At 40.0% G+C, this 22,890-nt stretch overlaps 1 protein-coding gene across 3 annotated transcripts in view; it reads right to left on the bottom strand.

Annotated features, from left to right (window-relative positions):
• YTHDC2 (YTH N6-methyladenosine RNA binding protein C2) overlaps positions 1–22,890 on the bottom strand; it is a 55,808-nt gene that overhangs the window by 13,207 nt on the left and 19,711 nt on the right. For all 3 annotated transcript variants that reach the window (XM_075128610.1, XM_048849899.2, XM_048849900.2), the window contains exons 12-24: positions 21,189–21,254; positions 11,594–11,772; positions 11,060–11,156; positions 10,874–10,961; positions 10,706–10,786; positions 9,948–10,030; positions 8,774–8,879; positions 7,060–7,179; positions 6,202–6,474; positions 5,113–5,239; positions 4,200–4,405; positions 3,031–3,226; positions 2,343–2,452 (exon numbers count right to left, since the gene is read on the bottom strand). In XM_075128610.1, the coding sequence (XP_074984711.1) occupies positions 2,343–2,452; positions 3,031–3,226; positions 4,200–4,405; positions 5,113–5,239; positions 6,202–6,474; positions 7,060–7,179; positions 8,774–8,879; positions 9,948–10,030; positions 10,706–10,786; positions 10,874–10,961; positions 11,060–11,156; positions 11,594–11,772; positions 21,189–21,254 (1,732 nt within the window). The remainder of the gene's footprint in view (positions 1–2,342; positions 2,453–3,030; positions 3,227–4,199; positions 4,406–5,112; positions 5,240–6,201; positions 6,475–7,059; positions 7,180–8,773; positions 8,880–9,947; positions 10,031–10,705; positions 10,787–10,873; positions 10,962–11,059; positions 11,157–11,593; positions 11,773–21,188; positions 21,255–22,890) is intronic.

Raw genomic sequence — 22,890 nt, 5'->3', positions numbered from 1 at the left:
TGCCTCGCTCCAGCCAGGCAGCACGGCTTCCTCTCCTGGTGCTCTGGGCAGCGCGGCTCACTCGCCCACCACCACAGCTCCAGGCAGCACAGTAAGGGGGCAGGGAGTCGGGGGGTTGGATAGAGGGCAGGGGAATTCGGACTGGTAGTCAGGGAACGGGGTTGTGGATAGGGCTCGGGGCAGTCAGAGGGCAGGGAACAGGGGGTTGAATGGGGGCAGGGGACCCAGGGGGGCAGTCAGGAAGGAGAGTGGGGGTTGGATGGGGTGGCGGAGGGCAGTCAGGGGCAGGGAGTCTGGGGGCGGTCAGGGGATAGGGAAGGGTGGATGGGGCAGGGGTTCCGGGGGGGGGGGGGCATCAGGGGGTGAGAAGCGGGTGCGGGGGCCGCAGCCAGGCCACGCCTGGCTGTCTAGGGAGGCACAGCCTCCCCTAACCAGCCCTCCATACAATTTCGGAAACCCGATGTGGCCCTCAGGCCAAAAAGTTTGCCCGCCCCTGCCTTATGCCTTTTCTCTATTAATTCTCTTTCCAAATACATGCACGCTTCTGTCACAGTTGGATTTAAAAAAAAAGTCTTAACTGAATGCCTTTCCTTCAAATAGATTTCAGCTAAAACAAATGGTTTAAGTAACAGTTCAGCGTGGACATTATGTGAACTAGTCAAAGCCTTCCTAGCTCACTTTAAAAGCATTCTGCAGATCTCCACATTTGTCTGTATTGGGTCTGATACGCTTTTGCCTAGTAGACCACGCTCTTCATCCTAATACAATTTTAAGAGGGGGCATTAAGCTAAAATGCCTGTCTCATTAGTGTATTTTCACCTGCTACTTAAAAGGGAAGAGATTGTTTGCTCCCCCACAAAACTCTGTATCTCAGCATTTCCTATTTTTCCTTCCAACCATCTCTGCCTTTCCTTCTCCTGCCAACTCCAGATTGCACCACAACATCTCCTCCCTACAGAACTGATGCCCAGATTTGCCCAATGGTGCCCAGGCAGATTCTTTCCCAACCCAGATTCACTCAAGATTGGCAACTTCCCAATTACTATCATTATCATTACCACTCATTCCCCACCTCCCTCAAGATTTGCACTCTCTAAATTCACCCATGACAGTTCTCATATTTGGCTCTTTCCGCTTGCCCTCTTCAACTCCAGAAGTGATCACTTTGCCCCCAGCTTGCTCTAGCTTCTGCTACTCCTTTCCTCAGGCTACCTAACCGGGTTCTGCTGTGCAGCACCACCTAAGGAAGCGGAAGCAGCATAGCGTTGATGTGTGTTTGGTGCTCAACAGGATTCACTTAATGGCTGCGTGCAGTTAAAACAGGAAAATACAAAAGGTAGCTTCCCTTATAGAAATGTAGGAGCTGCCAGAAGAAAAAAGTTAAGACCTGTGCATCTCGATAATGTTTGATGGACCCCCCCCAAACAGACACTGCACAAGGACAGAAATTTATTTACTGAACAAGTTTTAAGGGAATTCCCAAATGGAAGACTCACTGACTTTTTTCTTATTTGGTCCCCAAGCAAACTCTGATGCATACATTTAACAGTGGTGTTATTTTTACAATGGTTTCTGGTGTAAAGGAGATGGCAAACAGATTTGGAAAAGTGACACTCAAACCGGAAGCAAATATAACCCCCACACGCCAAAATCCCAGATTTCTTTCATTCATACTTTCCAGTGTTTCTGTATTCCATTTATAATATATTCTCCCTTACCATCTTACTTTTCAGTGATCTGTATAGTTATAAGCCCGTTTACAACATGAGGTTCTAATCCTACATTTGATAATGCACATCCTTGTACCTATTAGGTTCCAAGACTTAGACTTCAATAGGACTCATACATACAGGTATCTACACTAATGGATCTCATTGCAGCATAAGGACATTAATTTGTTCCAATAGCAGAAATGCATTACATTACATTTATTACTACAGTTCTTGATTAATTCAGGAGAAGGCAGGTTGTGAAAAAACCCTTCTGTCTTGTATAAATATATCTGATAATTTGCAAAGACATTAAGAAAAGTTGTGGGCAAGTAAGCATATTTATGTCAATATATGATATACCCAAGCCTTGACTACAGTCACACTGAATCCTTAAAAAAACAAAAACAAACCAAACCTTGTTGCTTATTTCAACCAAGCATTTCTACTTAGGTCTCCTAAGGGTGGGGTGCATGTTTGTGTGTGTTTTAAAGAAAGATGCGCAATTATTTTCAACGAAATTCTGGAAGACCCAACTATTTTAAAAATCACAGTAAAGGGAAGAGATTCAGAAAGCAAACAGTATTTGCTTCTTGAAAAGGGGTAGAATTATTCAGTTAATACATTACCTACCTCAGGATCCAGTTTGAAATGTAGCCATTCATCTAGCTTCAATGCAGCCAGATTAGCAGTTGTTCTGTCTTCCATCTCGCTATCACTACTATCATTAAGAACACCATCCACTAAATTAACATAATTCAAAAAATAAAAGTTAAGTCAGCATTTTTATTAAATGGTGTACTTGTATTTTAAATATGAAAATTAAATTTCTTCCCCCACTAGTTTTGAACTTTTCTGTTTAACATTCTCTCTTTTTTCCCTAATTCTAATTAAAGTGAATGTTAAAATATAAGTTTTCTGTTTAATTTACTACTATAAAACTTCTCACAAGAGAGTTTTTTAATTTGGAGTATCTACCTCTACTTTTTGATTACTATACCTCTACTTCAGCACTGCTTTTATTCCTCAGGTCCAATGAGGGTCCAATCCTTATGCACCGGACAAAAGGCATTCATTTTTTCTTCCATTTTCTAATATTCCATTATTTACTCTTTAAATAGTATAGTTCAAAAAAATTCCAGGACGTTTGCTATGAGACCATTAACACATTTTTGGATGGTTGCAAGAGCTATGGTTTTGGCTTTGACCCTCACAATTTACCCAAAGTGCATTAAATATTCCTGTATAAGCAGCACTGACGTTCCAATATGTCAGAGTATTGTATATTATTTGAAAACTTCTAATTCCAAGTATACTGTACCTCTAAAGGATGAGGGCTCCTGTAAAGCATTACTTGGCAACCGAGCTGGACCACAGAAGAGGGACACAGTGACAGGCGTCACAGCTGAACAGCATCTGATGTTGGCTATCCTGTGTGCTCTAGTCATTTCATCATATATAAGCCAGTCTGTGGGGAGTGCTTGAATTGCTGCAGCTTGACCATTTGCTGGAGGAATCTGTTAGCAAAAGCAAAACAAGGCTCTTGTACCATTTATATGTTAGATAATCAAAACATTCAAGAACAATTTAAAATAAACTGGTTGCAGAGTTGTCACAGTCATAAAAGTGTCACTGACACTGTGATTTTTCCATTAGTCCATGACAATGTGGCACACGGGGTCACAGTACCAATCATGACGGAAGGGTGGCCAGGCCAAACCCGAGCAGCACTGTAATGCCATACACCAGGTTGAAATGGCCACAGCAAGGAGTCAGGCCCAACACTGTGGGATAGGAGTTGCTGCTGCAGAGCCCTCCGGCCCCACTGCAGGGTCGTCCATTCCCTCGGGGTAGAACCCCCGCCCATAGCTCATCCGCACACTCGTTAAATGGTACTCCCATGAGTTTACACAGCATTTTCTCCCAAACCTGTGACTTTTACTAAATTTACTGTGACTGCTCTGAGATTTTTTTTTTTTTAATGCCATAACAAATCTGCAGCCCAATAAACTGTTTTATAGTTTAGGATTGTAAAATAAAGTACAGTAAAAATTAAAATTTATTATAGCTTTATAGCCAAGTTTCTTTAGTTAAAAACAATAATATCCAAAGAAAATCTAGGTTAATGCTTCAGGGCAGAAATCCTAGTTGCTACTGTCAGTCCAAACTCAGTCAACACTACATGTCAATAAATCTTCAAAACAACTCCATGACATTGTTTGGTAATTTTGTCTCATTCCCCAAGATAAGATGATTCTGGTTTCAGTCCAGGTGAAGACGACTAAACATATACTGCTTTTAAAACATAAGCTGACTACAACCCATCCAGCCAATTTACAAAAACATTTTCTTTATCTTCCCTATAGTGGTTAATTTCATGCATGCACACGCTCTTTTAAAGGAATGAGAACTAAGAGGAGACATTTTTATAACTTTTCACAAACAACGAAATCTGTTCTTACTTGTGGGCTATTCGTTTAGAAATGTTACCTTTTTATACTGAGGCTGGCTAAGAACAGAGGTAGGATGAAATCGCACTCTCTTCTCCTTCGGGCCAGTCAATACGAGGTTCTCTCTATCCACATGCACTAGATTTGGATACATCCCAGCCACTAAAGCACCTTTCACTACAGCCCAATTTTCAGAGTTGGTGTTAACATCTCGAATATCGCCTCCACCTCTGGCTCTAACAAAACCTAAACCGAGGAAAAAAGATTCCTGGATGTTTTAAAAATCATACATTTTTAAATTTCCATTTGAGTGAAAACAATGTATTTATGCTTTATTTTATGAAATCCCACACTGCTTTTTATAACTTTCATACTAGCTAACATAGTATGTATTATTTCCATATTTAATGCAACAATTTGGTTGAGACCCTTCAAGTTAGTGGGCTTTGATATACTAAAATAAAATGGCTCTTTATTGCATACAAAATACTGAGAATGAAGACCTTGTATATGTAAGTTATTTAATGGAATAGAAATCCCAATGAAACATCAGACCAGATCCTGGACCATTTTAGCCAAAATAATTTAGAACAGCCATTAGGTCACTCCAAGTTACACCACAATAAGCCAGTTCAGTCCACCAGTTGGGCCCAGGAGAGGAAAGCCAGCTTAGAGCCATCTTCTTCTTCTTAGGACCTGCACCGTTCAAAGCTCAACTGGACTTAAGAATCCAACTAACTCACTGTGTGTTAAACTTGTTTAACCTGAAACGGGCTATGTTGCATAATGCGATGATCAAACTTGGCTTTTGAGAGTCTGTATTAATATGTATTACACAAAGAAGAAGTTAGGATGGCCTTGAATTTCATTCTTGTTAAAATTTGAATAATTCACTTCATAATAAATCTAGTTTGTTCAAAAACCTCTTCTTGGTTTTTTTTTTAATTAGTTACCTGATGCTCTGAGCTGACCGAGCAACTGTGTTCTCATTCCTATGATGATTTCCATAGTAGCCTGAGAGAGAAAATTCTTCTCACAGAAGGCTCTCTCCCAGCCATCACTTCGTGCCTTCTGCCACGCCTGCAGAAAAATATTTTTTCAAATGCCTACAAATGTGTTTAAACTCAAACCTTCCATGTGATTTTTTATTGTATTTTATTTGAGTATAGTACAATGCACTTCAATTGAAGAGAGAAACAAAAGTTTAAAGGCATTAAGCCATCTGGATGTTTTTTCTGTTATCATCAAGCAAAATTCTCTCAAGTCAATATAATGCATCTCAAAATTATTACTTTTTGGTAACAGATTAAGTGTAATTTAAAATTAGAAATACATCATCAACTACAACATTTAGAATTGAATTAGGTCAGCAAAATCATGCTTAATAGATTAAAAAATTTCCTCACATATAAAATTTCTAGTGGGTTCAATGGGAGAGTCTACTAGGAAAGAGTCTACAAAGGGACAGTCTACTAGGAAATACTGAAATTCTTCACAAAGGACTTACAGTCCAGCTATAACTTTAAAGCAGGGGTGGCCAACCTGTGGCTCTGGAGCCACATGCGGCTCTTCAGAAGTTAATATGCGGCTCCTTGTATAGGCACCGACTCTGGGGCTGGAGCTACAGACGCCAACTTTCCAATGTGCCAGGGGGTGCTCACTGCTCAACTCCTGGCTCTGCCACAGGTCCTGCCCCCACTCCACCCCTTCCCACACCCTCCCCTGAGCCTGCCATGCCCTTGCTCCTCCCCCTCCCCCTCCGAGCCTCTTGTAGCCACAAAGCAGTTGATTGGGAGGTGAGGAGAGGGAGCGGGAGGGGCTGATCGGTGGGGCTGCCAGTGGGCAGGAGGTGCTGGGAGCCAGGGCGAGAGCTGATGGGGGGGCTGCTGACGTATTACTGTGGCTCTTTGGCAATGTACTTTGGTAAATTCTGACTCTTCTCAGGCTCAGGTTGGCCATCCCTGCTTTAAAGTGTACCATTACTTTTATATGTAAACTAACTATTGCCATCAATACTCCTTCTGTAGATGAAATAATAATACCTGGAATGCCCTGAGAAGCGCCATATGGTCACTAAATGTTCCTGCAGTAAAACGTTTTCTACACAGCATGGCTGCACGTTTTTGTGAGGCCTGTGTAGGTAGGACAAAAGGGTCTCGATATGCAAGAGTGCAAGCAATGGTAAGAATAGGATCCAGGCACTTCAAAACAACAGCACACAACACCATTTTACCAAGGTGTGGCTCTACAGGTAAGTCAGCCAGATGATAACCAAGTTCCGTGAGATCTTCCCAGGTATCCATGGCATCTATTGTCTGATTTTTAAAAAAAAAAAAAGGAAAGAGAAGCTAGCAAGTTTAGCATAAAAGCAGGAAGAGCACACCATCCAAGTGATAGGATTAGTAAAATACCATATACTAGCAACATAATCAGACCCAAGTTTGGAATGACTTCTTTATTCCTCCTCCCCATTCCTTCAGCCAGGATGGTCAAGAAGGCTACAATCTCTAGGAGTAAGTAGTGGCAACACAGACCCCCGCCTCCCCCACCCAAAAGTGCCTGAGAACAATAAAAAAAGATGTAACAGCTATTTGTTTATGTCCTTGCTTGCCTGGATAGTATGGATAAAGGCTTTGGATAAATGATGGTTACATCTGGTGAAGAGTAAATGAATATCTTCCCCTACCCAGGGTATAGCATTAGCCTGGTCAGCACAAAGTGAAAGCCTGAAACCACTTAACAAGAAGACTTCCATTAAGCCACTACCCAAATAGAGGCTTTGTCTGGGAACAGCATGCCTCTTGAATGTAGAAAGTCTCCCACCTACATTAATGTCTGTGCCACCAAGAACAGAGGTAATAAACAAAATACTAATGTATACATCTATTTCATTTACTCACCTTAAGCATCTGAACAGCATTTCTCACAATTAAGGATGGCGGAGGATCTGGGGCTTTCATCAAAAAGTCAGCAATTGGACAGTTAATTGGTGCTAGCAGTTTTGTGTGCAAACAAAGTTCCTATAAATTAAAAATGGAAAACCATTTACGAAAACCTCCAAAAAAATCAGTTTCTTATACTGAATATGGACTTTACGTTCAACCTTAAATATACATAATAGGATACATCATTCAAATCTTAACAAAGAGAAAATCTGTAATTAACAAAGCAAATGGTAAAATACTATATCTTCTCCTCCCACAACACAAATCATTAGGTATAGAGTGAATGCAAATTGTGCAAAAAAGCAACTCTGCATCAAAATATTAATGCAGTATTCTATACAATACATAAGCACCTACATTGTGCAAGCAAAACAGGTAAAATTACACACTCAGTTTTGGCCTCTTTATAAGTTTGTTAACAATGGGGCTAGACCAAAAAATAAGAAATGTAAACATTTAAAGATTTTCATGATCACTGAAGAAATCTTTAGACTAAAAGATTGTAGTACTGCATATGTCTGCATCGAAGATAGAACACTATGTAAACACTAATATAGAGAGGCAATGGACGAAGTGAACACTAAAAAATAAGTTGTCTCTATTTTTCCTTTTTAAATTAAAGAAAAAAAATAGCTTAAGTATCACACTCTTACAGCTCATTTATCCATTACACTATCCATGACACAAGTACTAAAATACTTATTAAAAAGTTATTGGACATATCGCTACTTTAAAATCTCATTTGCAGTTTGTCTTTTAAGTAAAACTAGCGCACTATAAATACACTGTCATTCTGAAATCTAGCTGATTTCAAAAAAGTGAGTTGAGTATCACATAGTACATATGCCCTGAGTTTCCCCCCCAAATGTGTGAGTAACAGTAATATTTTCCTTTATAGCACTATCAAATATACAAAATAATTTGGAAAAACCTGAGAAATACACTGTTCTCATCTCTTACTTATAGGAATCATCAATGTTATTCATGATTACTGGAGGTAAAAATTTCTGAAAGTGTGATTTTTAAATGACAATATCCTTTAACAAATTACTAAATCGGTTCTTTTAAATTAAAACTAGTCCAGCTTCAGGAGCAGAGCTGCTGTGTTACTGTATGCTACAACAGATCAATTTAGTAAGCTGATAAAATGAAACATCAACTTCAAATTTTAACTGTAGGCTGAGATCTTGCAATCTATTTTCTTTATTATCTCACAGATATTTTTATATCCATATTAAATTAAAGGTCCCTAGAAAAACAAACATTGACTTAACTCTAGAACTATCCACATAGATCTCATCTTATTTTATTCTACACTTGTGCTTCTCCAGAGGCACTCCAAGTGCCCGTCTTGTTTTCTCCTCCCATCCTCCGCTTCATACTCAGAAGTATGAATGACTTGCCTTAAGCAGCTTCCCAATTCAGATACCAAGCACCCATCCATGGTTTTATGTTACTCCCCAGCCCCTATCTCTGCTCCCATAATGCCTCTACACTTTCTTGGAACATGACAAATTATCCCATATCGTATTTTTACATCCTTAAATATACCCAAGGTTATAAGTATTCAAGACAGGGACCTTTTTTTCCAGCATATGTTTTGTAAAACAATGCGTAGACTTATGGTAAAACAACAGAAAAAAATAATAGCTTTCAAGTGACGATCCACCTGTAGTGGCATTCTTAGAAGTTCTGGCGTCTGAAATTCCAACATATTCTGAAATCGGAGCCTGCTGAAGAGTCGGAAACAGATTCCAGGCCGACAGCGTCCAGCCCTTAGAAACAAAATATTACTTAAAAAGACAGCTGAGAATCAAATACAAAAAGTGTGTAAAAAAAAAAAGCTCATAATGAAAAAACAAAAGGAGATCTACAGTCAAGCACATTTAACACAAAGATAAATATACTACTTTTTTTTTTTAAACACGCAGACTTAGATTTTCCAGGAAAATGATCTAATCTTCCTAAAACAAAAAAATTAAATCACCAAACTGGACAATTATAACTCCATTGCAGGATCAAAAGAGAGCAGGTGGAAACTCTTCAGGAAGAAACACCTGACTTAAATACAAATGGATTTGTCAATTATACTAAGATTGACTCTGGCAGCAGTGTGAGGTTGCTAGATAGTGGGGAGGGTCTGTGACATACAGAAGGTCAGATTAGATGATCTGGTTGTCCCTTCTTGCCTTAAACTCTATATGAGTCTATGAGTGAAGAGAGGCTTTAAAGTAGGCGTAAGTGTAATTTTCACTCTCTAAGGCCCCTTTACACTCCCAGAGTGGCACAAAGTGATGCTTGTAGTATAAGTGAAAATAAGGGCCAAATGTTTTCAAAAACCAGCAAACAGCAAGGCCTGGTCTACAACAAAAATTTAGATCAACCTAGCTACATCACTCAGAAATGTGAAAAATTCACACCCTCAAGAAAAAAATAGTTAAGCCAACTTAAGACCTGGTGCCAGGTCAACAGAAGAATTCTTCCATCTATAGTGTGGACAAACTCTAAGAATTGTGAATAAAAAAGCAAATAAGTGAACTTCTATTTTCAGACTTGTATATTATAACAATTTTCCCAATACAAAAGTCTGGTTAGGTTAAATCTTTTAACATTATTCAAGCCTAATTTGAGTCTCAATGTTTTCCCTGTAGTAGTAACTCCAATATTATAATAGAGACACAAAGCTTTTAAATGATTTTAATTGTATTTGGATGAAAGAAATACATTGACAGTTCACATCATAATACTTCCTATTATAAAGGCAATGGTCTGCCTCCTTACTACATTTAACGTATGCAAAGTTCGAGTTTGTGAAATAAGATTCAACGTGAAGTGTACATTACCTGCCTTTTCTCTGAATGGCACTGGCTTTTGAAATCCACACCATTTTTAGCATGGTAACACAGTTCAGTGCATCAAAGGACTTCTACAATATTAAGGTAGAGTTCATATCACAAGAGCAATAGTTGGATTTAATAGGGTACATTAAACAAAGCAACGTAAATTATCTTAATTATCAAGCTAAATTCAACTACAATAATTACAGTAATTGGACCTGGGCATGTTTAAAGCTAGTTAACTATAACCAAGTGTTTATTTAGAACCTACTTCTCTTCCTTACGAATATATAGACACCTTTTTAAAATTAAAGCCAAAGCCAGATCTGTTCAATGTAATTTTCTGGCTATCAGGTTCTTTTAATTTATAATGCCTAGTATAGCACAGAAAGTGAGTTGCATTTCCTCTCGCTTTACCATAGGGCTAAGCATAAACATCTCTTGTTGTTGTACTTGATTAAAATTTTATTTCTTCTTTGCCACATTTGTAAATTATTACCATATTTTCCTAAATTTGGTATCTGAGTGCAAAATACAATCATACTAAACATTTATAACATTCTTTCAGTTGTCAAAAGATATGCATTCAAGAATCAATAAGTTCAGTTACATGCAATGTATTTGATAACATGTGCCAGGAATAATCCTGCTAATACCATTTTCCTTCCGCTACTGTTAACATTTTTACTTAAAATATGTACCACTGCACACTTCTCTCCACTATTTCTTTCAGCAATATTAACCCAAAATTTATACAGCCATACCTCTTTCATCTTGCCAGAGTCAATAACAAAGACAACATCATTGACTGTGATGCTGGTTTCTGCAATATTAGTAGAAAGAATCTGCAACAATAAAGTTCTTTTATAGTAACTGTAGAAGTGAAGACATGAATCAAAGAGAACAGCTGAAAAAAGTAATTTGATACTTGCTATTTTGCGAATGCCCGGAGGTGGAGTTTTTAGCACCTTCTTCTGATCTGATGTTTGCATATTTGAATGCAGCATAAAAACTTGATATCTAACGGCAAAACAGAAGTGAAATTAAAAAAAAAAATTATTTTTTTTTGGGTGAGACTAAGAAGCATTAAAATCAGCAACAGAGACTAAAGAATTTACCTGTGAGCATTATCAGCAAACCTCTTGTCATCAAACAGAATGCGATCCCTCAAGCCAACTATCTCATCATATCCAGGAAGAAAAATTAAAACTGCTCCTTTTAAAAAAAATGAAGAATACAGAAGTTACATAGGAAACTCATTTTAAATCACAGAAAAACATGCTCCAGTAACATGTATTTGTAAACACACGAAGGATCTGCATGCAGTACTTCAGTGTATTAAGCTTCAGAGGGGTAGCTGTATTAGTCTGGATCTGTAAAAGTGGCAAAGAGTCCTGTGGCACCTTAGGATAGACTAACAGACGTATTGGAGCATGAGCTTTCGTGGGTGAGTACCCACTTCAGACGAAGTGGGTATTCACCCACGAAAGCTCATGCTCCAATATGTCTGTTAGTCTATAAGGTTCCACAGGACTCTTTGTCAGTGTATTAAGTTATTACTATTCACAAAGACAAGTGCAATCACTAATACATCTGAAACAAGCTGTATCCACAGTAACTTATTAAAATAATAAAATTTAATACGTGCTTACCAGCATCACAACTATGACAGATATTGTAAAGTAGGTGCATAATCAGATCCAGATCCACTTTTTCATCATCAAAACTGTGATGATAAGCTTTCAATAGTTCTCTGTCTTCTGCACTAAGATCACCACCATTTGCCTGCACTAGAGAACTTTCATCCAGGTTTCCAAACTCTAATGAAGCACTGAAACATACACACACAGAGTCACATAAAATAAGCTTATCCTCATGAAACAAGAGTGGAAGTGTGCATCAGACTACTAGGCTTCCCTGTAGCCATGAATTCAAAATAAGATCAGAACTACCAAGATATCCAGTTCTTATTTCATAGTGAAATATTTAAGATGGTGTAGGTAATAACAGAATATTAACAGCGAATTACTATTCACTGACTTTAGTGATTTATGTACCAGTGCCACTCAGTACTTAACATGCTCAATGAGCTGAAACACTTTGTTTAATCAGAGCATTAAAAAACAGTGAAAGTATAACCAGGCACCCAATTTATCTTTTAAAAGGAAAACAGTAGCTAGAAAAATGCATTTTTTCCCCATCAACATGTAGCTATACCCAGCTAAACAAACACATAGCTGCAGTTTTTTGAGTAGGTGGTAAATCAGTTTAACAGTTACTGTTTTAGCTGTAGTAAAATGATCTAAAACCAATAAGGCTTTTATCATGATAAACAAAAAGCTTCTATGAACCAAACTATTATTCTTGAATGTTCCAGTGTCTATATTATATATGCGTATATTACTTGTCAATACATAATATCATGCTAAGCCAAAAACAACGAGGAGTCCGGTGACACCTTAAAGACTAACAGATTTATTTGGGCATAAGCTTTCGTGGGTAAAAAAAAAAAAACTTTTTCAGATGCATGGAGTGAAAATACAGATACAGGCATAAATATATATTGGCACATGAAGAGAAGGGAGTTACCTTACAAGTGGAGAACCAATACTGAAGGCCAATTTAGTCAGGGTGGATGTAGTCCACTCCCAATAATTGATGAGGAGGTGTCAATACCAAGAGATGGAAAATTGCTTTTGTAGTGAGCCAGCCACTCCCAGTCCCTATTCAAGCCCAAATTGATGGTGTTAAGTTTGCAAATGAATTGTAGCTCAGCAGTTTCTCATTGAAGTCTGTTTCTGAAGTTTTTTTGTTGAAGAATGGCTACTTTAAAATCTATTATTGAGTGTCCAGGAAGACTGAAGTGTTCTCCTACTGGCTTTTGTATGTTACCATTCCTGATGTCTGATTTGTCGATTTATCCTTTTACATAGAGACTGTCCGGTTTGGCCAATGTACACGGCAGAGGGGCACTGCTGGCACATGATGGCATATATCACATTAGTAGATGTGCAAGTGAATGAGCCTCTGATGGTGTGGCTCGTGTGGTTAGGTCCTATGATGGTGTCACTAGAGTAGATAAGGGGACAGAGAAGGCAACGGGGTTTGTTACAGGGATTGGTTCCTGCGTTAGTGTTTCTGTAGCATGGTGTGCAGCTGCTGGTAAGTATTTGCTTCAGGTTGGGGGGCTGTCTGTGAGGATTGGCCTGCCTCCCAAGGCTTGTGAGAGTGGGGGATCATTTTCCACGATAGGTTGTATTATTAAAAGCTGTGTTGACAGAGTCTTAAAAATGTCCTCCTATTCTCAAGTAAGATATATTTAATTTTTGTTGATACCAACGCTAAAGCACATTCAAACAAAAAATATTTATAGAAAACATTTAAGCATGAAAAACCAACATATGTAGTCAAATTATTCTTGTAATAGACTATCTTGTGTGATTTAGGAATACTTTACATTTGCTCAACTTGGCCAGGCCAGCAATGATATTGCCAAAGTACAAGTGAAATGCACTGAACAGATATCTGTAAATATCTTTTCTCCCTTCATTTTGCTCAAGTTGATTTGTTTTATAATTCATCTAAGACTCAATATTTCTCCTCCTTACAAGTATCTTCTGATTATCCTTGATAATCGCTCAAGAATTGTTTTAATGACACTGAATATTAATTTAATTCAAAGGCATGGTAATAGCAATGTCTATTTGGAGTTTTTAAAATACCATCGTTACTAGTTGATAAGTTGTTTGGTAACTGCTCTGCTCATAGTGACAATTTGCATGAAAATCATTAATACCAATAGATGTTAGTCAGTTGTGTGGTGATTTTCTGTTTAAGACCTGAAGCTTTTGTACAGGTGAAGTTTTTCCACTCATATGTCATTAATGCATTTGGCAGACAGAAAGACACCTGTGTCAAAATATTAACATAAAATAAAGATACAGCTAAGTATTAGTTCTGTTTGCTATTTAACTGATCATTTACTATTTAAATGCTGGATGTTTTGGTGCAGGTTTGGTTTATTTTTGGTATTTTAACACCAAAATCCTCTTTAATATTGTAATAGGTTTATAGCTTAGTAATTCCCCACAAATGGGGCCTAAGCTCGTTTTGTTTTCTATTTCATTGCTATCCCTTTCCTGACTCTCTCCCCATCCTTTAACATACTAAAAAGCAATTTAGAAAGCACTTTTTTCCAACACCAGGAATGATATATTGAGACCACTTGATGGTTCTCCCTGACCCCGCCTGCCCGGCCTGCCCCCACACTCTTCTACAAAATCTTGAAACTCCTTCAACAAAACATCTGCAACACAACTACCTTTCACATTTTTCTGGCCACAAAAAATACTGTGGATCTTCCCTCAATGTATCTTTGGAGAATGAACAGTAAAACTTATTACAATGGCATTCAAACGCATTAGAAATTACTATGATTCTTGAGCCTAAACATTTTGCTCCTCCTGCAGAAAGGCAAGGAGGAAGGGTTTTCTATAGAAGAACTCACTTAATTTAATTTGCCCTGCCAGGGAGAAAAATCCCAGCAGTTGGAATTTTAGGACTCTAAGACCATATATTGTAGTTCTAAAAATTAAAAAAAAAAAAAAAAAAAAAAAAAAAACCTCCACACTTAGACAAGACAAAATAGTGTTGTTACCTTAAAATCAACTTAAAATGTATTTGGAAGCCTATTATGTAACTTACCTTTTACTTTGTATGTGAATTTTGTTGCTCACAAAAATAAGCACACTGGCTGGAGCAAAACATAATACAGGCAGTTTCAATACAAACCTTCCCACATAGCACTACCAATATATTTCAGTATCCTCATTAGTCTAGTCTAAGGCAAGGAGACTGGCAATTTTAAAAAAAAAGAGAGTGGACAGTGAAATTACACAGATCAGAAAACATGGTTTGAGGGCTTATATAAAGAATCCCATTCCAGAAGCAATTCTCTTACAAGAAAGTACCTTATATGCCATCAAGTTATTTTTAAGAAGTACTTGACTCCCATTAATCATTTTCTCCATTTTTCTTTTATAAAATTGTTACTAGTCATAAAGGATGCATCAAAAAAATACTTGCTGGACATATCTTGAATCAGATTATTATGGAATAGGCAGTGGGAATGGTGTATAAAACCCAGCTGGATCTGAAGAGGTGCTGTGTGAAGACTTATGAGGGCCCAATGGAAAAAAAAATTACCTGCTTATTTCCTTTCTATAATTAACATCAAACTCAGTCCTCAATGATGGGTAGATTACCTCTTTATAGAGACCAAAGACACATCCAAGAGCTTTGATAAGGGACTGTAAGTCACAATTATTCACTCACCAGAAGTTTTTCAAAGATATGTCAATAACAACATGTTAACGGTTTACATGAATTTAAACAAAGTAGTAATCCTTAACGATTTTTCTACCCGAAATCCTAGGAGACTGTCTGACTATGTAGTAAAGATTTTTAGAACTGACAGATCAAAATGAAAGGGTGTAAATATAAGATGATTTTCACAGACAAATTGGAGAGAGGGATGTTGGCACTGCTAAAACAGAATGGGAAGGTACGTCTCCAAGATCTACAGATGTTAGGAAATCTCCTGGAGACATCATAACAAAGGTTGATCCCAGTGGGATTTTACTTTTTTCAGGGATTCAAGGTCTACAATTGCTCTTACACCCGTCTGTTCTGAACTATAAAGGTATAGAGTGCAGCCCACATATTCTTTCAAGTGCAGGAATTGGTTTTATAGCCCCTAAAGTGAGAACACTTTTCTTGGATCATCCGGGGCTTTTATTGACTAACTGATTATAGTGGCTGGATGAAGAATTAATGGGTGAAATACTTTATCATTTCAATTCCAATATTTTCTGCTGAAGTATTTGGAATCTTTCCATTAATAGCTGTATTGGGATGAAAAGGCTGGTTACTCATCTGTTTTAAAGAGAGACTAAACAGATGAGTACAAATATTCACATGAGATAGGCAAGGAATACCTGGATATTTCAGCATTTTCTGCCACTTTCCAATGAGTAGTTAGCTTTAATTAATTTGAAGAAGCAAATGATTCGTTTTGATTTATTGAACCACAGACAGCCACTTACCCAGAACGGGCAACTAGTTACAGTGTGAGATGCACAAGTGTAACAGTGATGGACACAGTATAAAATGTTAAGAGAGATCAGTTTAGAAAGACTTTGAAGCAAAACGCAGACTTCTAGGGCTTCTACAATAGAAGTACAGAGATTTTCTTAAGAATGAAACTTTTCATGACTTAGCCCTGGTCTACACTAGGACTTTAGGTCGAATTTAGCAGTGTTAAATCGATTTAAACCTGCACCCGTCCACACAATGAAGCCCTTTATTTCGACTTAAAGGGCTCTTAAAATCGATTTCCTTACTCCACCCCTGACAAGTGGATTAGCGCTTAAATCGACGTTGCCAGCTCGAATTTGGGGTACTGTGGACACAATTCGATGGTATTGGCCTCCGGGAGCTATCCCAGAGTGCTCCATTATGACCGCTCTGCACAGCACTCTCAACTCAGATGCACTGGCCAGGTAGACAGGAAAAGAACCGCGAATCCGTGCTATCAGAACTCCGTTCCAGTTTTCAAAATGCCAAAACCTTTCTGAAAATCTCCCAGGGCATGAAGGACAGAGGCCATAACAGGGACCCGAAGCAGTGCCGCGTGAAACTGAAGGAGCTGAGGCAAGCCTACCAGAAAACCAGAGAGGCGAACAGCCGCTCTGGGTCAGAGCCCCAAACATGCCGCTTCTATGATGAGCTGCATGCCATTTTAGGGGGTTCAGCCACCACTACCCCAGCCGTGTTGTTTGACTCCTTCAATGGAGATGGAGGCAATACGGAAGTAGGTTTTGGGGACGAAGAAGATGATGATGAGGAGGTTGTAGATAGCTCACAGCAAGCAAGCGGAGAAACCGGTTTTCCCGACAGCCAGGAACTGTTTCTCACCCTAGACCTGGAGCCAGTACCCCCCGAACCCACCCAAGGCTGCCTCCTGGACTCAGCAGGCGGAGAAGGGACCTCTGGTGAGTGTACCTTTTAAAATGCTATACATGGTTTAAAAGCAAGCATGTGAAAGGATTACTTTGCCCTGGCATTTGCGGTTCTGCCTTTGCAAAAGGTTTCTGGGGAGGGCAGCCTTATTTCGTCCTTCATGGTAGGACACTTTACCACTCCAGGCCAGTAACACGTACTCGGGAATCACTGTAGAACAAAGCATTGCAGTGTATGTTTGCTGGCATTCAACCAAAATCCGTTCACGCGGTGGGAGGAGGCAAAATGCGACCTTGTAACGAAAGCACATGTGCTATGTATGTAATGTTAACAGCAAGGTTTACCCTGAAAGAGTGTAGCCACTGTTTTATAAAATGTGTCTTTTTAAATACCGCTGTCCCTTTTTTTTTCTCCACCAGCTGCATGTGTTTCAATGATCACAGGATCTTCTCCTTCCCAGAGGCTAGTGAAGCTTAGAAAGAAAAAAAAACGCACTCGCGATGAAATGTTCTCCGAGCTCATGCTGTCCTCCCACACTGACAGAGCACATACGAATGCGTGGAGGCAAATAATGTCAGAGTGCAGGAAAGCACAAAATGACTGGGAGGAGAGGTGGAGGGCTGAAGAGAGTAAGTGGCGGGCTGAAGACAGGGCTGAAGCTCAAAGGTGGCGGCAGCGTGATGAGAGGAGGCAGGATTCAATGCTGAGGCTGCTGCAGGACCAAACCAGTATGCTCCAGTGTATGGTTGAGCTGCAGCAAAGGCAGCTGGAGCACAGACTGCCACTGCAGCCCCTCTGTAACCAACCGCCCTCCTCCCCAAGTTCCATAGCCTCCACACCCAGATGCCCAAGAACGCGGTGGGGGGGCCTCCGGCCAACCAGCCACTCCACCACAGAGGAGTGCCCAAAAAAAAGAAGGCTGTCATTCAATAAATTTTAAAGTTGTAAACTTTTAAAGTGCTGTGCTTAAAGTGCTGTGTGGCATTTTCCTTCCCTCCTCCACCACCCCTCCTGGGATACCTTGGTAGTCATCCCCCTATTTGTGTGATGAATGAATAACGAATGCATGACTGTGAAGCAGCAATGACTTTATTGCCTCTGCAAGCAATGATTAAAGGGAGGAGGGGAGGGTGGTTAGCTTACAGGGAAGTAGAGTGAACCAAGGGGCGGGGGGGTTCATCAAGGAGAAACAAACAGAACTTTCACACCGTAGCCTGGCCAGTCATGAAACTGGTTTTCAAAGCTTCTCTGATGCGTACCGCGCCCTCCTGTGCTCTTCTAACCGCCCTGGTGTCTGGCTGCGCGTAACCAGCAGCCAGGCGATTTGCCTCAACCTCCCACCCCGCCATAAACGTCTCCCCCTTACTCTCACAGATATTGTGGAGCACACAGCAAGCAGTAATAACAGTGGGAATATTGGTTTCGCTGAGGTCTAAGCGAGTCAGTAAACTGCGCCAGCGCGCCTTTAAACGTCCAAATGCACATTCTACCACCATTCTGCACTTGCTCAGCCTGTAGTTGAACAGCTCCTGACCACTGTCCAGGCTGCCTGTGTATGGCTTCATGAGCCATGGCATTAAGGGGTAGGCTGGGTCCCCAAGGATAACTATAGGCATTTCAACATCCCCAACAGTTATTTTCTGGTCTGGGAATAAAGTCCCTTCCTGCAGCTTTTGAAACAGACCAGAGTTCCTGAAGATGCGAGCATCATGCACCTTTCCCGGCCATCCCACGTTGATGTTGGTGAAACGTCCCTTGTGATCCACCAGAGCTTGCAGCACTATCGAAAAGTACCCCTTGAGGTTTATGTACTCGGGGGCTTGGTGCTCCGGTGCCAATATAGGGATATGGGTTCCGTCTATAGCCCCACCACAGTTAGGGAATTCCATTGCAGCAAAGCCATCCACTATGACCTGCACATTTCCCAGGGTCACTACCCTTGATATCAGCAGATCTTTGATTGCGTGGGCTACTTGCATCACAGCAGCCCCAACAGTAGATTTGCCCACTCAAAATTGATTCCCAACTGACCGGTAGCTGTCTGGCGTTGCAAGCTTCCACAGGGCTATCGCCACTCGCTTCTCAACTGTGAGGGCTGCTCTCATCTTGGTATTCATGCGCTTCAGGGCAGGGGAAAGCAAGTCACAAAGTTCCATGAAAGTGCCCCTACGCATGCGAAAGTTTCGCAGCCACTGGGAATCGTCCCAGACCTGCAACACTATGCGGTCCCACCAGTCTGTGCTTGTTTCCCGAGCCCAGAATCGGCGTTCCACAGCATGAACCTGCCCCATTAGCACCATGATGCATGCATTGTCAGGGCCCATGCTTTCAGAGAAATCTGTGTCCATGTCCTGATCACTCACGGGACCACGCTGACGTCGCCTCCTCGCCCGGTATCGCGTTGCCATGTTCTGGTGCTGCATATACTGCTGAATAATGCGTGTGGTGGTTAATGTGCTCCTAATTGCCAAAGTGAGCTGAGCGGGCTCCATGCTTGCCGTGGTATGGCGTCTGCACAGGTAACTCAGGAAAAAAGGCGCAAAATGATTGTCTGCCCTTGCTTTCACGGGGGGGGGGGAGGGAGGGAAAGGGGGGCTGACGATATGTACCCAGAACCACCCGCGACAATGTTTTAGCCCCATCAGGCATTGGGATCTCAACCCAGAATTCCAATGGGCAGCGGAGACTGCGGGAACTGTGGGATAGCTACCCACAGTGCAACGCTCCGGAAGTCGACGCTTGCCTCGGTACTGTGGAAGCGCTCCGCCGAGTTAATGCACTTAATGCACTTTAGAGCATTTTCTGTGGGGACACACACACTCGAATATATAAAACCGATTTCTAAAAAACCGACTTGTATAAATTCGACTTAATTTCGTAGTGTAGACATACCCTTAGTGGGTCTGAGGTCATCACTCCAGGCTATGTCCCCTTTGGCAAAGCAAGATATGGGGGAAAACTGAAAGATGATTTGATATCTTCTCAGAGGTCCTCCTATCTTAAAGTTATCCTCTTCTGAAGAGATAACCTCAGACAATGATGCCAATTCTTTCATACGTTTTTTAATTTTAGGGATGCTAAGCTTTTTAAGCCTGAATCCTATGGAATTTCCTAATTTTGTGATTGAACCATTTCCCTTCATCTGTTTTTTCCCCTCCAAGCCCTTATTAACTTACTCAAACAAGTAGTGGCATAACATTTTATTCAAACACAAAAGGTGGGTATTTATGCACCTCTTGTCTTTCTTTTACAGGTTAAATGTTAAGAGTGCAATTCTTTCTCTTGCACAGCGTCAAAATAATTCTTGGAGAAAGAATATTTCCTGACTGTGGCCGTAATGATCTGATTGGGACGGTGAGCGGTCTCATGAGTGAGCTGGTAGAAGAGCAAGTAGAAAGCGTAAAGTTTTTACTTCACTTAAGAATTTTATGGAGCCCTAAAGGTTTCTCAGAATTGAAGGAACACTAGCTCTTTAAAAGGGAGCTGCTGGATACCCAGTGCTTTTGAAAGTCAGACCAATTTCCAAGATGCCTAAACATCACCATAGGAGCTCAACTTTAGACACCTATTTTTGCAAATCTTGGTCTTTTTGGACTTTGAAAATAGTGACTGCTGAAGAGATTTTTCTGTAAGGTGGCCCTCTGGTGCCATGCAGGATGTAAAGATACATATTCCTGAGCTGTTTCAGCTGTTCCATCATTGAAGGGCACAGGGAGCGTTTAATGAGTGGTCCCTAAGGTTTTCAAAGCTTTAACAAAGTTTATCAAGACAAAAGTTATACCAAAGAGGCAAAAGTAAATTTAAAAAACTTCCCCACCTAGAAGTAGAAGGGAAGGGAAAGCAAAAGAGATTTGAACAGAAGTAGGAGAACTGTAACATGCTGTCCAAGCAGAAAAGCGAAGAGTGAGTAAGGCTTACAGTTCCAGGCCTCCCAATCCAAGTGTTTGAACTGCTCTTGGTTTCTTGGTGAGGACTGCTATAGTGGCCATGAAACAGAACTCATTTGATATACATTTTTAAACCACCTAGTCTTGTTACAGGAGGTTTACTTTTTAAAAAGCAAGAATATCTTCTGGATTTATTATACCTAGTTCTGCAAATTGGCTTTTTTGTGCCAGATTTTAGAAGTTAGAGAACTAAACATTGTTGTACCCATTAAAGTTATGCATGAATGTAATAGGCATTTACATGTTAAATAAATGTTTCAGCAAAGCAGGAATACCTTACCTGTAAGATTCCAGAAGATCTACAATCTCAGTCTGTCCAAAATGTTTAGCCCAATCCAAAGCCATCCTGCAATAGTTACAAAGTGTTCTTTACGGTCTCATTTAGAACTACAAATACCTTATATCAATCAACTACAGATTCTAGGAACCCCTTTTTTAAACACTTGTGCACTTGTCATGCTCTCATCACTAGTATCCACTGGATATATGTTTTCACACTTGAAAGCACATGATATCTAAATAATACAGTATACAGAAATCCCCGCAAAGTAAGTTTGCCAGCTCTGTACAAGAGCAAATACAAGCAAGCTATAGCGAAAAATAATTTTTCACTTCTTCTGTTGAAAAACATAAGCCTATGTGCAATACTGAGTCACACTTTGTATTTTTCCCTCACTATCGCCTGTACCGCACATGTAAGTGTTCTGAAATGGCACACCTAGTATTCTCTGTAGGCAAAGATTCACATGCTCAAAGATTTGGTTTTTAAAATTCCTTTGTTCATTATCTCCTTATAAAGCCAATTTTTACTGTTCTCTCCCTAAATCAAGTCTGTTTTTGCATGCTTCTGATATTAGTATCTGCCTGATATAAATCCACTGGTAGATCAATTCCTACTTCATTTTGTATTACAATGATCTTTTCTAATAACGAGAACAATGAATTAATGGGTTTCAGAGTAGCAGCCGTGCTAGTCTGTATTCGCAAAAAGAAAAGGAGGACTTGTGACATCTTAGAGACTAACAAATTTATTTGAGCATAAGCTTTCGTGAGCTACAGCTCACTTCATCGGATGCATACTGTGGAAAATACAGAAGATCTTTTTATACACACAAAACATGAAAAAATGGGTGTTTACCACTACAAAAGGTTTTCTCTCCCCCCACCCCACTCTCCTGCTGGTAATAGCTTATATAAAGTGATCACTCTCCTTACAATGTGTATGATATTCAAGTTGGGCCATTTCCAGCACAAATCCAGGTTTTCTCCTCACCCACCCCCCACACAAACCCACTCCCCTGTTGGTAATAGCTTATCTAAAGTGATCACTCTCCTTACAATGTGTATGATAATCAAGGTGGGCCATTTCCAGCACAAATCCAGGGTTTAACAAGAACGTCTGGGGGGGGAGGTGGGGGGGGGAGGAAAAAAACAAGGGGAAATCAACCACTCCCAGTCTCTATTCAAGCCTAAGTTAATTGTATCCAATTTGCAAATGAATTCCAATTCAGCAGTCTCTCGCTGGAGTCTGGTTTTGAAGTTTTTCTGTTGTAATATCGCAACTTTCATGTCTGTAATCGCGTGACCAGAGAGATTGAAGCATTCTCTGACTGGTTTATGAATGTTATAATTCTTGACATCCGATTTGTGTCCATTTATTCTTTTACGTAGAGACTGTCCAGTCTGACCAATGTACATGGCAGAGGGGCATTGCTGGCACATATCACATTGGTGGATGTGCAGGTGAACGAGCCTCTGATAGTGTGGCTGATGTGATTAGGCCCTATGATGGTGTCCCCTGAATAGATATGTGGACACAGTTGGCAACGGGCTTTGTTGCAAGGATAGGTTCCTGGGTTAGTAAGTTATTTACTTGTTCAGGAAAAGTTACTTACTCATTCCAATAACATAAGAACTAGGGGCCACCAAATGAAATTAATGGGTAGCAGGTTTAAAACAAATAAAAGGAAGTTCTTCTTCAC

Source organism: Caretta caretta, chromosome 5 (genome assembly GCF_965140235.1).
Source record: "Caretta caretta isolate rCarCar2 chromosome 5, rCarCar1.hap1, whole genome shotgun sequence".
NCBI lineage: Eukaryota > Metazoa > Chordata > Testudines > Cheloniidae > Caretta > Caretta caretta.
This window is presented reverse-complemented; position numbering and strand designations above follow the sequence as displayed.